Source organism: Pelophylax lessonae, assembly GCF_965119305.1.
Source record: "Pelophylax lessonae genome assembly, chromosome: 3".
In the NCBI taxonomy this organism is placed as follows: domain Eukaryota; kingdom Metazoa; phylum Chordata; class Amphibia; order Anura; family Ranidae; genus Pelophylax; species Pelophylax lessonae.
In genome coordinates, this window is record NC_138770.1 from 356,657,806 (window position 1) to 356,677,195 (window position 19,390).

At 42.1% G+C, this 19,390-nt stretch overlaps 1 protein-coding gene across 1 annotated transcript in view; it reads left to right on the forward strand.

The window, feature by feature from the left end:
- BCKDHB (branched chain keto acid dehydrogenase E1 subunit beta) overlaps positions 1–19,390 on the forward strand; it is a 312,830-nt gene that overhangs the window by 82,580 nt on the left and 210,860 nt on the right. The window contains exons 4-5 of the mRNA XM_082250082.1: positions 9,988–10,121; positions 16,249–16,404. Coding sequence (XP_082106208.1) covers positions 9,988–10,121; positions 16,249–16,404 — 290 coding nt within the window. The remainder of the gene's footprint in view (positions 1–9,987; positions 10,122–16,248; positions 16,405–19,390) is intronic.

Sequence of the window (19,390 nt, forward strand, 5' to 3'; positions counted from 1 at the left end):
AGATGAAATCATTAAGGATGCCACTGGGGGCAAGAGCACTTTCTTGCCACAGGCTGCAAAAGCTAAGGGACCTCGCAACAAGCGAGGACCTTTCTTTACCGCCCATAAAGGGCGCCCGGCTGGTACTAGCGGGAAAGGCAAGACTCCTCCAGGAGGATTCAAGAAGGGCTGGTCGGACAAGCAGAGGACCAACCCAGCCAAACCCGAAGCAAAGGAGTACACAGCCTGAAGGTGCGCCCCCACCCGGTTTCAGGGTGGGGGGACGTTTTCACCGGTATTCAGGACATCAGATCGAGCATCAACCACTACTACCGGTGCGATTCTTCCCTTCCAACATTTAAGTACCACAGGAAGCGGTAGTTACCGTTCCCTGAATAGATCTTTTCCTTTACCCTTTCCTAAGATTAGTCCCGATACCTCACAGGAATCGGATCTGGTTGACCAGATAGGCCAAGTAGCCTCTAGTCGGGTGACTTCGGTCCCTGAGGTTCAACCAGAAAAGATCACCCTTCCTGATAACTATCGGGTATCTGATAAATGTGTGGAAACAGAAAACGACCAGACTTCCTCGGATGGTCGGGGCCAAATAGCTCTAGGGACGCCTGGTTCAGATCCAATCAGCGCCAGTGGTCCTAGAAATTCTAGGCTGGCCTCCTCAAGCCGGCCTGGCCGACTTGGACATGCTAGTCGCAGACGTTCCGTGGGAACTTCGTCTCAGGGAGTGTCTGTGGTCTCAAGGACCAAGTTACCTTCGTGCTTTACAGTCGCTGGTTTTAATGGCCTGGCCATTGAGACCCAAGTACTGAAGGACAGAGGGTTGTCTACTTCAGTCATTCCTACCCTTATTAAAGCAAGGAAAGCGACTTCCAGCAAAGTCTATTATCACACATGGAAGACTTATATTGCGTGGTGCGAATCTTTAGGATTTCCTCCACGTACCTATTCGGTGTCTCGAATATTGGCCTTTTTGCAACAAGGGGTTGAGCAGAAGCTAGCCTTGAGCACCATCAAGGGTCAAGTTTCAGCATTAGCAATCTTCTTTCAGAAACCGTTAGCTACCAAATCCTTGGTGCGGAATTTCATCCAGGGGGTGCGGCACCTGGCTCCTCCAGTCCGCGCGCCCTTACCGCCCTGGGATCTTAATTTGGTTTTGTCGGTTCTACAGAAACCTCCCTTTGAAAACATCAGGGAGATTCCCTTGCTTACTTTATCCCAGAAGGTGGCCTTCTTGGTGGCTATTACTTCTGCTCGCAGGGTGTCAGAACTGGCTGCATTATCATGCCAGTCCCCATACCTAGTGATTCATAGGGATAAGGTAGTACTTCATCCTAAGCCATCTTTTCTTCCTAAGGTGGTTTCAGATTTTCATCTGAATGAGGATATTGTACTACCTTCCTTGTGTCCTCAGCCCAAGCATCATCGGGAACATGCGTTGCATTCCTTAGATGTGGTTCGGGCAATCAGGGTATACCTGAAAGCTACGGAATCATTCCGTAAGACGGATTCACTTTTTGTGATCACGGATGGCCCCAGAAAGGGTTTGCCTGCATCTGCCGCGACCATTGCCAAATGGATTAGACAAACGGTGGTACAGGCTTATTCTATTAAGGGTCAGAGTCCTCCGTTCCCTGTTAGGGCGCACTCCACTCGAGCGCTCAGTACTTCCTGGGCCTTTCGCCATCAGGCGTCAGTGGTCCAGGTATGTAAGGCGGCCACCTGGTCGTCGGTACATACCTTTACAAAGTTCTATAAAATTGATGTGACGGCATCGGCGGATGCCTCATTTGGCCGCAAGGTTTTGCAGGCCGCAATTTGAGGAGACCGGTGGTCTACCTCGAGGGTTTTTTTCTGTTTGAAAATTTTTTTGTTGAGTCTCATCATTAAGGATGAGCATTGTAAATTTCTAGTTGGCACCGGTTGGGCCTTCTAGATTGGGATTTGATTTCCATTTTCCCACCCCTCAGTTGTGATACTGCTCTGGGACGTCCCGAAGGTGGTGTATCACCGAGGACTACGTCTGTCGATGAGCGCTAGAGAAAAATGGATTTTTGTAAAATCTTACCGTAAAATCCTTTTCTCTTAGCTCATCGACAGACGTAGTCCCCGCCCCTCTGTTTTGGAGTTGGGTTGGGTTAAATTCTCTAAGCACTGCTTTTTCACATAACTGATTTGCTGAGGCAGAGAGAGAGAGGATATACCCTCTGGGACTGCCCCTAGGGTGTGGCCAGAGCTTTTTAATTTCCTGTCTAGTCCTGCTCCTGCGGAGGTAACATAACCCGAAGGTGGTGTATCACCGAGGACTACGTCTGTCGATGAGCTAAGAGAAAAGGATTTTACGGTAAGATTTTACAAAAATCCATTTTTTGGTCTCAGCATACGCTTTCATTTTAAAACATCGTCATTGTAATAACAATACAAACAATAGCTATGTTTGACAATCCAAAATAAGCTTACTTGGATTTTCTCTTTACATGTTGTGAGTGCTACCTGCCTGCTGGTCCTTTCTTTCCACAACTTCCTGAATTACCTACGCGCTTTGTAGCTTCTCCTCTACTGTTTAATTTCTAATGACTACACATCTCATGGTACCTTGCTGCCTGCATGCAGTCCTAATGTAGTGTTTCCACTACTGACTCCGCCTCCTGAAACTCCCCCTCCTCTCAGCTCCTCTGTAGTTCAGAGGGCAGGCTCTGTGAAATGTGTGACACACGCAGAGCAAATTCACAGGACGTGTGTCACAGAATTCAAGCAAGTAAATGAGTGGGGGTCTTCACATAGTGAGTTTAGAAACTTCAGAATTGTTCAGATAATTTGGAATTGGCTATAAGTAATTGAAATAAAGTATGAAGATGAATATATGATTTTTAACTTTGACTATAGATGCACTTTAATCTTGGAGTATTTTTATACACAAATGTATAAATGCACGTGCCTTTTTTTTTTTTTTTTTTTTTCACTCTGCTTTTATATAAAGAACAGTAGGCTGTGACTGAATGGGTATGAACCTTACGTCTCTTTAGAGGTCCCCTTAGCTTACATATTGCATTTGTATAAGCCTGAATTTTTTATTTTTTTTTCAAAATGCCAGGCATTTAAAATTTGGTATTTAACCTTGAATATCTTTTTTAGAGCAACCTATGTCTTTAGATAAGTTTATTTCCAAAAAAACAAACCTTTATTCTCACCTAGGTGGATGCAGCACCGATCTGATGCTGCTGTCCTCCACTGGCTCTGTAGTGAGAACTGAGCCATCAAATCCCACTGATTGCTCAGTTCTCCCCCTCCACTATGAGCACAGAGCCGTGACAGTCATTTAGCAGCTCTCTGCTCTCCCCTCCAGCGCTCACTGGAGCACTGGGCTCTGGAGGGGCAGGAGGGGGTGGCTCAGGCTATGGCTGGATTGCGGAGATGCTGAGCAAGGTGCCCATTCAGGATTTGTACCCTTCTCCTGACTGATGCCTTTTAGCAGTAAGATCCTCTGATGCTTTGGAATTCTCTCTGATGCTTTTGCTATAGGATGCGACTAAGAAAATGTCAGGAAAGGCCTACTAGAACAGCTGAACTTTATTTTGGGGTTAATCAGAGGCACTTTAAATGATGGCAGAGTTGTACTGATTCCTATTTAACATGAGTTTGAATGTGATTGCCTAATTCTGAACACAGCTACATCCCCAGTTATAAGATTGTGTGCACACTTATGCAACAAAGGATTTCAGTTTGTTGTTCAACTTGGCTGTACAGTTATAGGTCACAAGATCACATTAAAGGTGGAAAAAGTTCAGAAATGATTTTTTTTACATAACAGAAACCTAAGATGTTAAACAGGTGTGTAGACTTTATATCCGCGGTGTGTGTGTGTATGTATGTATGTATATATGTATATATATATATATTTGTGTGTGTGTATATATGTATATATGTGTGTGTATATATATATATATATATATATATATATATTATAATGTGTGTGTTTTTTTGTGTGTATGTAGAGAGATAGATATTGTTTTTATATACTGTATATAATAGTAAAATCATTTGATCTAGGTTGGGTTCGGGGTCAGGGCCAGTGTTCTAGGTAGGTAAGAAAAAAGAAATCCACAAAATGCGCATTTGTTTTATGGCCCTTCTTCAGTGGTGAGTGACACTGATAGTGAGAAATACACTGTATGCACAACTATTAGGTAAGTGAGTATTTTAAACAAATCATCCTTTTTTATGCATACTCTAAGCTGTATAAACTTGAATGCTTATTGGATTTAAGCATATCAGGTTATGTCTGTATTTGGGGGGGTTGTTGCCTAATATACAATGGAGTATCCCCTTGACAGCAGCCTGCACAGTGAACAATCCCACCCCCCGCTATCCCTTAAGCAATCTAGCGCCCACCAGCTCTAGATATATATATTGGTCACTTTATTTATTTTTTTCTAATGTCAGAAATGTTTGTTTGTAAATTTTTTTTTTTTTGTTTTTTTTTTTATTCTCACTTACAGACAGACAAAAATAAAATGTTAGATGGAAACATTTTCGTCTTTAATTTAGTTGCATAATAATTCTGCACACTAATAGTTGCCCACATACACTGGGGAAAATATTTATTTGATCCCCTGCAGATTTTGTAAGTTTGCTCTCTTACAAAGAAATGAAGGGTCTATAATTGTTTTATATTTGGTGTATTTTAAATGATAGAGACAAAATATCAACCAAAAATCCAGAAAAAATACATGATATAAATGTTTTATAAATCGAGTTGCAGTTCAGTGAATAAAATAAGTACTTGATCCCCAAGCAAGGTTTCTTGGCTGTCGCTTGGCAGCTCAAAATTTCAGCTCACTCCATAAATTTTCTATAGGATTACGCTATGGAGACTGGCTAGGCCACTCCATGACCTTTAATGTGCTTTTTCTTAAACCATTCCTTTGTTGCATTGGCAGTATGTTTATGGTCTTGGTCATGCTGGAAGATCCATTCACGACCCATCTTCAGTTTTCTGGTTGAGGGAAGAAGGTTCTCATCCAAAATTTTACTGTACATGGCCCCGTCTATTGGCCCCTCAATGCGGCAAAGTCGGTCTGTACCTTTTTAGACGGAAAACCTCCCCAAAGCATAAGGTTTCCACCTCCGTGCTTGACTGTAGGGATGCTGCTGTTTGGGTCATAGTCTGCATTTTTCTTCCTCTAAACACGGCGAGTCGAGTTAATTAAAAAAACAATTTCAATCCACGCAGCCAAAACAAAAACCTAAAACTATTTTTTTTTTTTTTTAAATTGTTAAATCTCTGTGGTGCCAAATATAACACTATAAGGTGTTTCACCTTACCTCCAACCAAATTTTATATAATGCAATAAAGTGTAACACAACACTATAACTTCCTCAAATACAGTATGTACGTCCATATGAAATCGTGAACAACTTTAAACATAAAATATTCAAAAAATAACAGTCCTGCACCCAATAGTGCTCTATATGTGAATTATTCTTTCAAATTCTTCTTGTGAATAGTGCTCATCCACCACTACGTGAAAAGCCTTCTCACCTCCAACACAATAAAAATGGGATCATCTGTGTCCTCCACTGGCTATTAATTCTCTCAGATAAAAGATTTCCAGCAGGTCCCCTTGGACTTTGGATGGCAACACCTTCTCCTTCCACGTGTCCCGGATCCACCATATTTTGGTCTCATCTAACCACAGCACTTTCTCCCAATCTTTCTCTGAATCATTTAGATGTACATTGGCAATTTTCAGACGTGCCTGTACATATGCCTTCCTAAGGAGTGGAACCTTGTGGGTGCTGCAGAATTTCAATCCATGGCAGCGTATTGTGTTACCAATGGTTTCTTTGGGGACTGTGGCTCCAACTGCCTTGAGTTGATTCACAAGCTCCTCCCATGTAGTTCTGGGCTGATCCCTAACTTTTCTCATGATCATCTTTACCCCAGGAGGTGAAATCTTGCATGGAGTTTCAGACTAAGGGCCATTGATGGCTATTTTGCCTTTCTTCAATTTGTAAATAATAGCTTCAACAGTTGTCTCCTTCTCACCAAGCTTCTTGCTGATGGTCTTGTAGCTCATTCCAACCTTGTGCAGGTGTACAATCTTGTCCCTGACATCCTTTGACAGCTCTTTCTTCTTGCTCATGATGGTGAGGTTTGAATGGAAGAAAGAGATTCTGTGGACATTCTTAAATTGTGACATGACTATCTGTGTACCACATGAGCACATACTGTAGCCAGCCTATCGGAGACAGAATTATTATTGGTTGGTAGGGGATCAACTACTTATTTTACTCACTGAACTGCAACTGCATTTATAACAATTGTATCATGTGTTTTTTTTTTTTTTTTTTTTTGGGGGGGGGGGATTTTTGGTTGATATTCAGTCTCTCTATAATTTAAAATACACCTATAACAATTCTAGACCCTTCATTTCTTTGTAAGTGGGCAAACTTACATAAACTACAGGGGATCAAATAATTTCACCCTTGTAGATATATTTAACTAAGAAAGCCAAAACCTCACTTTTACTTAAAAAAATCAAGTTTTTGAGGTTTATTAACATTTTGGATTGACTGAGAGCGCTATAAGTTGTTCAATAATGAAATGAATCCTCAAAATACAACTTGACTAATAATTGTTCACACAGTGTATACAGCTATTTTTTTTTTTTTTTTTTGCAATTTTGGCAAGATTTCTTTTAATAAAAAAAGGAAAGCCACAGATATCCATTAACATTTGCCACTAAATAAATTCCCACTTTGTCATGAACAAAACAAGGTACAATTCACCTGGATACATTAAGTAGTTACAATAATATGTAGATAAATGGTTGTGTGTTCGGGTGCGCTAAACAACAATAATAAGGACCCAAACAATTGGGATAAATAACTAAAAGTTATATTGTCAATGGTAAATAATGGACCTCAAAATGAATATGGTGACACAAAGGTGATCCGTGAGTTAAATCAACTAGTGCATAAACACAAAAGTTCATAAGTGTCCATTGATGAGGTGATGATATTACATTGAAGATGAAGGAAAATAAAATTGCTTGCAAATCCAAAATAAATCCACCACCAAGTGCAATTTCTCCTTACCGAATGAAAAAAAGGAGGGTGCCACTATTAAACATAGGTGCTAAACAGAAACCAATTCCAGTAGTAATCCAGAAACCACCTCGTGAAAAAAAACACCTGGGTTAGCCTCTTACCAGATGGAAATCAATAAACGCTTGAAACTGAAGGAACACCATCTTCCCCGTCTCCTTAGGTCCACATAAGTCTCTCCAGAAAGCCACACTGACGGTCAATGTCCACCATATGACAAACAGACAGAAGCAGACTGAATAAATGTTTTAAGGGTAATACACCATCAAACAAGCGGTATTGCACTTACAATTAGGAGTCTTGTATACAGCATATGTTAGTTCGTGCAAGAAATTCTCTCTAGAAGCTTGCGTCCGGCTGCAGCACGGATGGAGAGACTTATGTGGATCTAAGGAGACGGGGAAGATAGTGTTCCTTCAGTTTCAAGCGTTTATTGATGCCAGATCTAGAGTCAGGTGGATTCCAGGAAGTAAATGCTACATGAATAATCTACCCTTATCCAAGATGGCCATGGCCAGAAATGCTAGGGGGTGTTTTTTTAAAAGTGATTGGTCAACAAAATAATGCATGGATTCATGGGGTTTTTTTTTTTTTTTTTTGAATATCAAAAATGAATCAACCACTTGCCTACTAGGCACTTTCACCCCCTTCCTGCCCAGGTCAATTTTCAGCTTTCAGCGCTGTCTCACTTTAAATGACAAATGCATGGTCAAGCAACACTGTACCCAAACAAGTTTTATCTTTATTTTTTTTTTTTTTTTTGAGTTATCTTCTGGTGGTAATTTATCACCACTGTTTTATTTTTTGCTAAACGAATGGAAAAAAAAAAAACAAATTGTAAGAGAAAAACTTTTCTTAGTTTCTGTTATAAAGTTTTTCTAAATTAGTAATTTTTCTCCTTCACAGATGTGTGCTGATGAGGCTGCACTGATGGGAACTGAAATGCTGCATTGATGGGCACTAAAAGGCTGCACTAATATACGGCACTAAGACTGCACTGACAGGCAGCACTGATGGGTGTTGATTGGCAGCACTTGTGGACACTGTTGGGACTGCACTGATAGTCAGTGACCTGATTATCAGTGCGAATTTGCCTGTTATAGGCTTTCCTGACAGCGCGTGAGAAGAGGTGCACCCTTAACGGCAAATGCCTTTTTACACGGTAATCCGCTGTGATTTTACTTAGCTGGTCACATGGTAAACAGCTTCTGCGAATTTCTCTTCACCCCGATCTTTGATCAGCTGTTTCCGAAGGATGTTAGATCCGTGCCGCAGGGGGGCGTGCGGGAAGCGTAGGAGGACATCCATAGACGCTCTCCTGGCAACGTGAGCACGCGCTGTAGCCGTCTTTCAGCTACAGCGTGAGAGGGAAGTGATTAAATAGCATTTTTTGATTGTGGTGCTCAGATGGAGTGTAGTTCCACGTTAAATACTCATTTGAGATTGAACTTGATCCAGCGCTGTGCCTGTCTGTAGCAACTCTTCTCTTCTCACAGGAGTCTCAGCAGCAGCTTCCGCTACTGTCCATCAAATATTGTGAGGAGGAAGTGGGGACAGGGCCATGCTGTGTGCCTTTTGGGGGGGGGGGGGAGATTCAGGCCTCATGCACACTGGACGTTCTCAAAATGCCAGTAGAAAGCTGTAGCTGCAGAAGGGGGTTTTCAGCTTTTATTAGGAAAACTATACTCCCACAAAAGCTTATGGTTCAAAAACACTGATAAACGCCGAATAGCCCAATTTTTTGGCATTTATCAGCGTTTTTTAAGCTTTTATCAGAGCGTTTTTTTTCAGCTGAAACACACTAGTTCTGTTTTTTTTTTTTTTTTTTTTCCCCAGCCAGAAAGCTCCCCTGCCTCAAATTGCTGATTACAGACACTGCGTGTAGGATAACATGCTGGGGAGTTTACTGGCTGTAAGAAAAAAAACAAAGAAAAACCTCTAAAGCCAAAACGTCCAGTGTGCATGAGTTATACAAGCACTTTAATCCAATATCTTTGCAAGCTGGAGGCTTTCATTTTTTTTCAGTGAATCCTCCAGCTTATATGCCATTACTGTGTCATGACAGACAGTGATTACATGATTGGGATCCATTCTGATTGGCTCTTACCAGCTGCACTGTGTCGGCAGGCGACTCTTGAGGGAGAGAATGTTTATAGGCAGGGCATAAATAAGAAAAAAAAGAAGTAGCTTTGCCCCAGATTTGGCCATGGGATATCAGAAGTTGGTTGGATGTATAGACAAAATTCGAACATCCTTATATATGTGCAGGGCTAACTTTCTGCATGAACATAGGTGGAAAGCATATCTAAGTATTTTTTAATTTTGAAAAATGTGCTGCTTCATTAAGATTACTGACTTTTCTTTCTGCATTCACTGCAGCAGCAACAAGCCCAAAATGCAAGAAGTGGTGGGGTTTTTTTTATTTTTATTTTTTTTATTCCTGCTGTGTCAATTTTCTCCTTGCTGGTAAATGGTGAATTTATTGTAGCTGTATACTGTAATATGCTGTTTTGTTTAGACTTTGATATTGAAAGATGGCACATACAGTTTAGCTTTGAGGATTTCCGCTTGGGTGTGTGTCTGGGTTTATGAAATACTAAACATACCAGACCTGTTTGGCTTGTGGGACTAATAACCTGCTTTCCTGATACAAAGAGCTGCAAAGTCCTGCATAATAGAATGTGGCAGTCTGCCCCAGCACTTCACTATTTACAAAGCCTGGTAATAACTGACACATTCTTTCTGCTCTTAATTCTTTGTGTACTCTGTCAAAGTTGGGTTTCCTTCTGCCGGCAGTGATTCATGTTTGAGTTCAAGTCTAACTAGATTGTATAACAGATCACTTTAACAAGCAGTATGTCAGTTACTGAATTTGTTTTCCAGGTAAAGACAGAGTTTTCAACACTCCCTTGTGTGAACAGGGAATTGTTGGATTTGGCATCGGAGTTGCAGTTGCTGGCGCTACCTCCATTGCTGAGATCCAGTTTGCAGACTACATATTTCCAGCATTCGATCAGGTTTGTTCATCTAGTTTATAAAGTATAGAGATGACATGTCTTAATGCATACACAAAGTCACAAAGGAAAACCCAAACTTTATTCACTAATCTAAATTCCATTGTTTTATGAATTTGATGATAGACTTGTGTACTATAGTAAACCTGTGAGAGAGGTGGTTGGATTCCAAAATGCTGTTCACAAAACGTTATTCGAAACTGTCCCTATAAATATTTGGGGAAGGTTTCTTTAACATAAACTATAAGTCTATTTTTGAAATGTGAAATAGTTAGTCTGGTGCTCCAAATAATATTAGTGTCACTCTAAAATGGTCAAAACACACAGAGTGACAAAGAAACTATAGGTGCACTCCTACAGATGTAACCATATAGTTACTGAAACAATAAAATCATATGTGCTAAATCGCGATAAATAAAACCACTAATAAATAATTAACAATTATTAAATAAATGTGCAATAATCCCAAAGGAATGTGCAAAAGTCCCATATATGGTGTCTCAAATAAAAGTCCGAAACTCCAAATACTGAGAAAACAAATGTGAACAACTCCAGGTGATGAGATGAAAATACGATATAATAGATGCTCCAAACAAAAACACATGTCAGGTGCTTATATCTTGTGTCCCACCACCTTAAGGATTTACTTCTTACCAGCAGGTAGAATTTAAAGCGGAGTTCCACCCAAAAGTGGAACTTCCGCTTTAGGGAGTCCTGACCCCCCGACATGCCACATTTGGCATGTCATTTTTTGGGGGGGGGAGCGGGTACCTAGTTTTGACAGGTACCCGCTCCCACTTCCGCTCGGAGCGCCGCGGCGCCCTGAGCGGAAGTTCTCCTCTCCCCCTCCCTCCCTGCAATCTTCTGGGACACGTCAGAGGTCCCAGAAGATTGCCGGCCAATCACGGCGCGCAGCGCGACTCGCGCATGCGCAGTGGGCACCCGGCTGTGAAGCCGCAAACTGTAACAGCCGGGTGCCCACAGCAGTGATGCCGGCGCCGTGGGAGAGGATCGAGGCTTCCGGCGGCCGCATCGCTGGACCGTTGGACAGGTGAGTAAATGGCTGGAACTCCGCTTTAAGGGCAGAAAAAACAGCCACCTCAAGAGTGTTGACTCCTTGTGCTGTGAGAGGTAATACACTATTCCCACACCTCGTGGAAGAGATATAAGAAGCCTCTTACCAGATGGATAAAATCCGAGGCGTGTATCTGTCCCCTTAAAGGGGCTCTTTCCTACCGTCACAGTGGGTCAATTCTTGGGTTTAGTGCAGAGGATCCCTTGTAGCCTTTATACTCCTTCCTGGTCCCCAAATTTCAGATGGGTGACCAGGAATCTATTTTTTTACAATCCAGTTACAGATGGCTGACATTCTGTGGCAGATATAATATATAATACAATAAGTCGCGCTGTGTGACAAAGAACAACAAATAAATGTCCAACAAAATGAATGTCCCAAAATTAAACGTAGATTGTGACTAATAGTGTTTGAGGATCTTGAACAGCCTCCAAAGCCTCCAAAGGTCCCCTAGGAATTGTGCTACCGGAAGGGCAATTTTAAATTGCAAGATTCATATGATGAGGTAAGTTCACATGCCAGGGTAGTCAAATGGAGTTCCTGCGTTGGATACTCAATGTATATTGCCGTATATCACATAAAAGAAAAGAAAAAACATTCCATAGCGTGATACCGTACAGAAAAGTGTATCTAATTGATCAATTTGTATTCCACCACATATAGTGTGAATATCCTTCACCAATTGTGCAGCCGCTTACCAAAGGATAAGCGTAACGAGTGTGTTTTTATCCCAGTGGAAAAGGAAGAAGGAACCACCACCAAACGTAGAGCCTCTTACCAGATAAAAATAGAAATCCGCATAAATGTTTCTATCCCAAAGATAGAGAAGGAGGGGAAACCGCCACCAAACGTAAAGCCTCTTACCAGGTTGAAATAAAGAATCAGCAGAATATAATAGGTCCAAATACACCAGATGCCAGCAAGACACCCAAAGACGCCTTAAGCCTCTTACCAGACCACAGATATATTGCACGATGTAGACACTTGATGTACTTCCCCAACGTGTAGACAGGTAGCCTCAAGGACCCAATAGCACCAAAGGCAGACCACAGATATATTGCACGATGTAGACACCTGATGTACTCCCCCCAACGTGTAGACAGGTAGCCTCAAGGACCCAATAGTACCGAAGGCTGAACCGCTGTATGTTCTCAATAGCCAGGGTGTGCCGGCAGACCAGCCCAATAAAGAGAAAGGCGCCAATAGTGTAAAATCTTCTAACACATTTTATTATAAAAAGTAATGTACTTACAAACAGATGATAAAATTCGCAAAGAGATGTGAAGCTGCCGGCCGGACGGCAAGGCGCATCCGCTCCCTCAATACGCTTCCGGGGATGACGTCAGCACGCCGTGACCTAACGGTGTTTCGTCCAAGGAGACGTTATCAAAGGTATCACCTTTAATAACGTCTTTATATCCAGATATAAAGTATAATATAAAATATGTATTAGATATATGGTGTGTGTGTGTGTGTGTGTGTGTGTGTGTGTGTGTGTGTGTGTATATATATATATATATATATATATATATATATATATATATATATATATATATATATATATATATATATATATATATATATATATATATATATATATGTGTATGTGTGTGTGTGTGTGTGTGTGTGTGTGTGTGTGTGTGTGTGTATGTATGTGTATATATATATATATATATATATATATATATATATATATATATATATATATATATATATCATGTCCATAAGTATTCAGACACTTTACAGAGTACTTTGTCAAAGAACCTTTGGCAGCAATTACAGCTTTGAGTCCTTTTGGGTATGACGTGACAAGCTTAGCACACCTTGATTGAGGGATTTTCTGCCATTCTTCTTTGCAAATCCTCTCGGGCTCAGTTAGGTTGGCTGGACCGTCGGAGAGCCATTTCAGGTCTCTTCAGAGATATTCAATATGGTTCAAGTCAGGGCTCAACTGGGCCACTCTAGGACATTCACAGAGTTGTCCCTAAGCCACTCCTGTGTTGTCTTGGCTGTGTGCTTGTAATCATTGTCATGTTGGAAGGTGAACTTCCTGTCAAGTCTGAGCTATGGAACAGGTTTTCATTGAGGCTATTTCTATACTTTATGTAAAGAAATGGACCTATGCGCTACCGATAGGTAAATGAGTGAGGAAATGAAGAGAAATAGTGAAGAAATGGAGCACCAGAAATCTGCAGCTAATTCAGTAGTGTCACCACATACTAAAGACAATTGTAAAGAAAGGAAGAATCAGCGCAAGATTTCTAAAATTGGTGGACCATAAAACTCTCTAAATAGATAAAAACTCTAGCTGTTGAAAAAATATATAGATAAAAACAGTAATAAATAATAATAAAGAATTCTCTTCTATACAGATAAACACAATAAATGTGTAAAGTGGGGGTTTGGGGTCTTTTACACCCCCAGATCCCTCCACAAGAGTACCTTTAGAAAAAAAAAATTTTTTTTTACATGTCCGAAAATATCGGCCGATACCGATATCCGATGACCAAAATATCGGTATCGGCATTAAAAAAACGATATCGGTCGATCACTAATTTGGACTATTGCATGAATTTCAGCAAATTATGCATCAGAAGGGATCTATAGTTAAGGTCACAGAGTTGATGTGCACGGGCTGGGATTAATGTCCCTAAATATTTGAGCAGTGTGGTTTTCCAGAAGAAAGGGAATTATATCAGGTGGGAGTTTTCTGTTTCTGGGGGTGAGACATTCAGGAGAGTTTGTGTGTGCTAACAACGTGCTTTTAAAGTCGTAGTGGCCAATTATGCCAAGTTCTTGTTTGAGGGCAGGGAATGCATGTCTTTGTTAAAGATGTAAAACAATAGATCACCAGTGTTATACAGTAGGCTCAGCTTGTATTCATGTTGGTTGACAACCAGGCATTTAACGAAAGGATTGTTCTGATTTGCAACAATCAAATGTTCTATGGTGAGAATAAACAAGTAGGGAAGTAGTGGACATTCCTGATGGATATCATTAGGAGTTTGTATGGGTTATGATATACTAGGGGATTTGTAGAGGGCAGGTATTTTGAAGATGTGCACTACTTGGGTTATTTTCAGGAAGGAGCAGGTCTCTAGAAGAATTAAATGTAGTTTCCATGATAGGGGCCAAGAAGTCTTTTAACTGGGTTTAAAAGAGAGATGTAAAGCTGCCAGGCTCTTGCCCGGGGGGTAGGGACGAAATTACAATGATCCTTTCCTGGGCTGCAAATGAATCAGAGAGTCAGTTACAGCTTCTGTCACCATAGGTAGGTAGTTTGGATATATGGATGAAGAGCCCCATCAGGGACTTGTGAGGGGATAAAAAGGAGGTAATGGGGGATGTGTGCAGGGATATTGCAAAGTGAGTTGTAGTACTTTTAAAAAGCAGATGTAGTGTACTCAGAAGTATGCATGCAACCTTGGTCTGGACAAAGAAAATTTGAGTATAAGCCTTCACCCTTGTTTAAGTCTCTTATGGAGATGGCAAATGATTGGCCTCAGAGTTTTAGTATGTATACTTAAGCCCCATACACACGCATCGAAAATTGGCAGGGAATTTTCGTCCAACGTCCGATCTGCCGATTTTCGGCTTGTTAGTATGATGCTTCCGACAACCGACTTCGACTTTTCGGCCGAAAAAAATCTGGTGTGCAGACTATAAAATTTTTGTTGGCCGTCAAAACACGGCCGATTTTCGTGCAGTCAGTACTGATTTCGACAGGGAAAAATCTTATGAGCAAGACTGGGCATGCTCAGAGAAGAAAGAACACAAAGAAAGCAAACCAACACATGACATCACTTCTGAAGCAGATTTTTGTTGGGCGAGAAAATTCGTGTGCAGTCTAGGCACATTCCAACCAACAAAACACAACTCTGGACAAAAGACGGACGATCGGTCGGCCGATATCGTTGCGTGTGTACGTGGCTTTTCTCCTTAAAGCTGGTAGGTCTTGGGCTCTGGTCGCCTCTTGAGGGACTGTTTTAAGGCATATGTTTTGTTAGAGTGGTAAAGACTTAGTATTTTACAGGTATGTTCAATAAGTTCTCCTTACAGGATACACATCACCAGAGTTTCCCATTTCACTGGGGGTTGGAGGCAGGCAGGCATTTTGGATTCTGTGTAGTCTGGAAATCCCAAATGGCCTTCTGGAAAGCTGCTTGGACTGGGAGGTCGTGTAACAGGCTCTCATTTCATCTTCAGATAGGAAAATGTTTTGAGGTGTCAGAAATCGTAAGTGTAAATAGTGGGAAGTGCTAAGACCATACTTTGCTGTGGGACTCCAGCTGAACGGGTAACGCAAAATACAAAAAGTGAACAGTATTCAACCTTTTCCACTCCACTTTTAAATTCAGCTGGCAAGACCATTTTTGCAATTTTTTTCTTTGCTTTTCTTTTTTCCCTCACCGCTTTCAGAGTTTGTAAAACAATATATTATCCGAAAGCACGTGACCAGTAGAATGAAAGGAAGGTGCTACTGATCTTTATTTGTATTTATGCACATGTATCAAAACAGTTTTTATTCAAAAAATACACCAAGTGCCGGTTCACACTACCGCGGCACGACTTCGGGGGCGACCTGTGAAGTCGCGTGCAAAGCGACTTTGGCGTGACTTGCACGGACTTCATATAATGAATGTCAATGCAAGTCACTCCGATGTCGCCCCGAAGAAGTACAGGAACTACTTTATAAGTTGGAGCGACTTGAGTCGCTCCTATTAGAACGGTTCCCATAGCACTGCATGGACCGCGCCTTGTCAGGCTGACCAGTCGCCTGACAAGTCTCGGTAGTGTGAATGGGCACTAAAATTTGCCACCTGTAAAAAAAAAATGGAGAACGGTATTTATTAAAACCGTGTACCAATAAAACCTTTATATGTTCCTAAAAAGCGAGTCAAATGGTTTAAATAGACAAATGTCAATTAGTTATTGTCAAGTTAACCTATGCTTAACGACACGCATTCTAATGCTTAATTTGTGATCTTTTTTATGGTTTCATGTGACTTTTTGTTAGTGATTTTATTTTGACTTTTGAAATAACATGTTTTGCAGATTGTAAATGAAGCTGCAAAATATCGATACAGATCTGGTAACCTTTTCAATTGCGGGAGCTTGACGATAAGAGCACCATGGGGCTGTGTGGGGCATGGTGCACTCTATCATTCCCAAAGTCCAGAAGCTTTTTTTGCTCATGCTCCTGGCATTAAGGTAAGATTTACAGATTCTTGTTTTGGGTTTTAAATTCAGTGAAATAGCTGCACACCTGTAAAAACTGTATAAATCACAAACTTTAATAACTGGGCAAAGCCTTGCAAGGTAGGGCTGGCAATGAAAGAATGTTCACTGCAGAATATCAAACCCCTACACTTGGTAAATTTAGACCACAGACCCCTTACTGGTTAATATACACAATTACAGAATGTACAGTAGAGCTGCACGATTAATCGTTAAAAAAAAAAAAAATTGCCCCCGGCAAATGTTTATTAACATTGATCTAAGAGCCGGTTCACACTGAGGCGATCCGACTTTGGGGGGGGGCAACCTGTGAAGTCGCGTGCACCGCGACTTCGGCATGACTTGCAGGGACTTCACATAATGGAAGTCTATGCAAGTCGCTCCCAGGTCGCCCCAAAGTAGTACAGGACCCTTTTTCTAAGTCGGAGCGACTTGTGTCGCTCCTATTAGAACGGGTCCTGTACTACTCAATGGACCGCGACTGACCGCGACTTGTCAGGCTGACAAGTCGCCTGACAAGTCGCGCTAGTCTGAATGGGCTCTAAAAGAACCAAATGATACTTTGTTTATAGTTATCTGTAAGCACTGAGCAAAGGGATGAACTTTGGTCTGTAAATGAGGTCAGTTTAACCACTTAAAGACTAAGCCTCTTTCTGACACTTGTTGCTTAAAAGTTAAAAACAGTATTTTTGCTAGAAAATTACTTAGAACCCCCAAGCGTTATATTTTTTTTAACATAGACACTGGAGAATAAAATGGTGGTCGTTGCAATATTTTATGTCACACTTTATTAGCGCAGCAGTCTTTTAAACACATTTTTGGGGGGAAAAATACACTTTAATAAAAAAACTAAAAAAAATCTAAACTGTAAAGTTAACCCAATTTTTTTGTGTGATGTGAAGGATGATGTTATCCCGAGAATTGTCAGGGAATCTTTATTCCTAAGAAAAAAATTTTGCGATTCTCATTTTAACTAGAAACGTGCAGCTCTAATGTACAGCGGACCCGGGCTACTAAGCTACTTTTATTTACCTGAGCAGGCAAAGAGGATTAAGGGGCGATATTTCCCAACCCTTGTTATTAATCCTACCGTATTTGCGGGTATATAAGACTGGGCGTGTAAGACGACCCCCTAGTTTTCAAGCTAAAACATAGGTCATGTATACTCGCCATATAAGACTACCCCCCCCTTCTGTACCATAGCGGAGTATAAAATGTGAGGACTACTTTAACAAAACAAACGTCCCTATTAATCTCCAAGCAGGGTAAGTACACAAACGTCCCTATTAATCTCCAAGCAGGGTAAGTACACAAATGTCCCTATTAATCTCCGTGCAAGTTAAGTACAGAAACGTCCTTTTCTCTATCGCTCATTGACAGACGTAGTCCTCGGTGATACAGCAACTTCGGGTTATGTTGCCTCCACAGGAGTAGGACTAGACAGGAAATAAAATGCTCTGGCCACACCCTAGGGGCAGTCCCCGAGGGTATATCCTCTCTCTCTCTGCCACAGCAAATCAGTTTTTTTCTGTCTAGTCAGGAGTAAGGACCTAGATACCTTGCTGGGATCTTTGGTCCTGGCTGGATTTTTTTCTTAAAAAGATTTTTTTAGACAGCTTTTTTCTCCAGTGTTCCTGTGAGATCTTCAAGCAAGAAAGCTGAACTGGGCGACGGGCTGGATGTTGAGATCCGGTGGTCACCCCAGTTCAGCCTACGAGTGCATGCAGGCCATAGCTCCGCGCTGGGTCGGCCGCGACATAGTCCCACAGGAGGGACTGACCCCGCGAGTTAAACGTCTCGCTGAAACGCCAAGGACCATGAGTCACGGCGTCCGTATTGGTCGACAGCCCTCCCGCCCCGGTGGAGAGGGGTACTGTCAGGAGTTGGTGCCCGCCTGGTTCCGGTATGGTGAGTAGTATGTTCCCCCTTTCCTCTGACGGGTCTTGTGAACGCGGGCCCCTCTCTGTATGGTAAGGATGAGTTCCCCTCTATCCTATAACATGGCACAGATCCCCCTACTTTGAGTGTGATTTCTATGTGCAAAAAGCCAGGAGGCTTGGTTTGGGAGCTGACAATCTAATTGTAAACATGTTAAAAGATTGTAATCAGTGGCAGTATGGGAATCTTACTGTGATAATATAAGTATCCTACCAGTCAGAAGCCACGGACATGTAGACTGCTTTCCAAGTCAAGTCTCCAGCAATAGCAGGCCTTTCAACGGCCATGCGGTCCGCCAGGGTCCGGTACCGCCGACCTAGCTAAATCCCCATGTAGAGAAGGTGTTGTGATGCTCTGCAGTCACGCCGCTATTCGGTACAAACCGCCGCCATTGTTTGCTAGATCGCACGAGGCCGCCATTTTGGTGTAGCCTCGTGTCTCCAGCATGGGGGCGGCCATGTTTGAGGTGATCCAAACACCTCGTGGAGCTAGGGGAGGCGCCGGAAGGCGTGCAGAGGGGCGGAGCCGCCTCCTTTCTTCCTGGGCAGCCAGCCAAAAGACTTCCTGTTTGTGAAGACAGCGCTGTAACCTGTTGCAGTGAACTCTGAGCATCAAGTGGTGAGCCTCGGGGTCTATCTCTCTCTCTCTCTCTCGATCGATAGGGATCCCTAGCAGGTAACACTGAGGGGCTTTTGTGGCGCTGGGGGTCTGAAAAAAAAAAAAAAAAAGTTTTTTATTTAAGTTTGGATTGTATTTTCCGGGTAGTTACTGGAATCATCATGGACCCTGCCACACAAGTACCCCCACCTGTTTCCCTCGAGGGGACCACGGGACCCGCCGGTGCACAGAGTATGGATGCATTTACAGCAGTTTTGGAGTCTATGGTGGCTCGGGTGGAGGCGGCCTGTCAGGGACGGGGGTCAAGAAAGCGACCCCCCGCCTACCCCTATATTATCTGACACCTCTGACTCAGATTCAGAGACGGTCACTGCAGCTGCAGGTCCCTCTGCAAGGGCTGTTA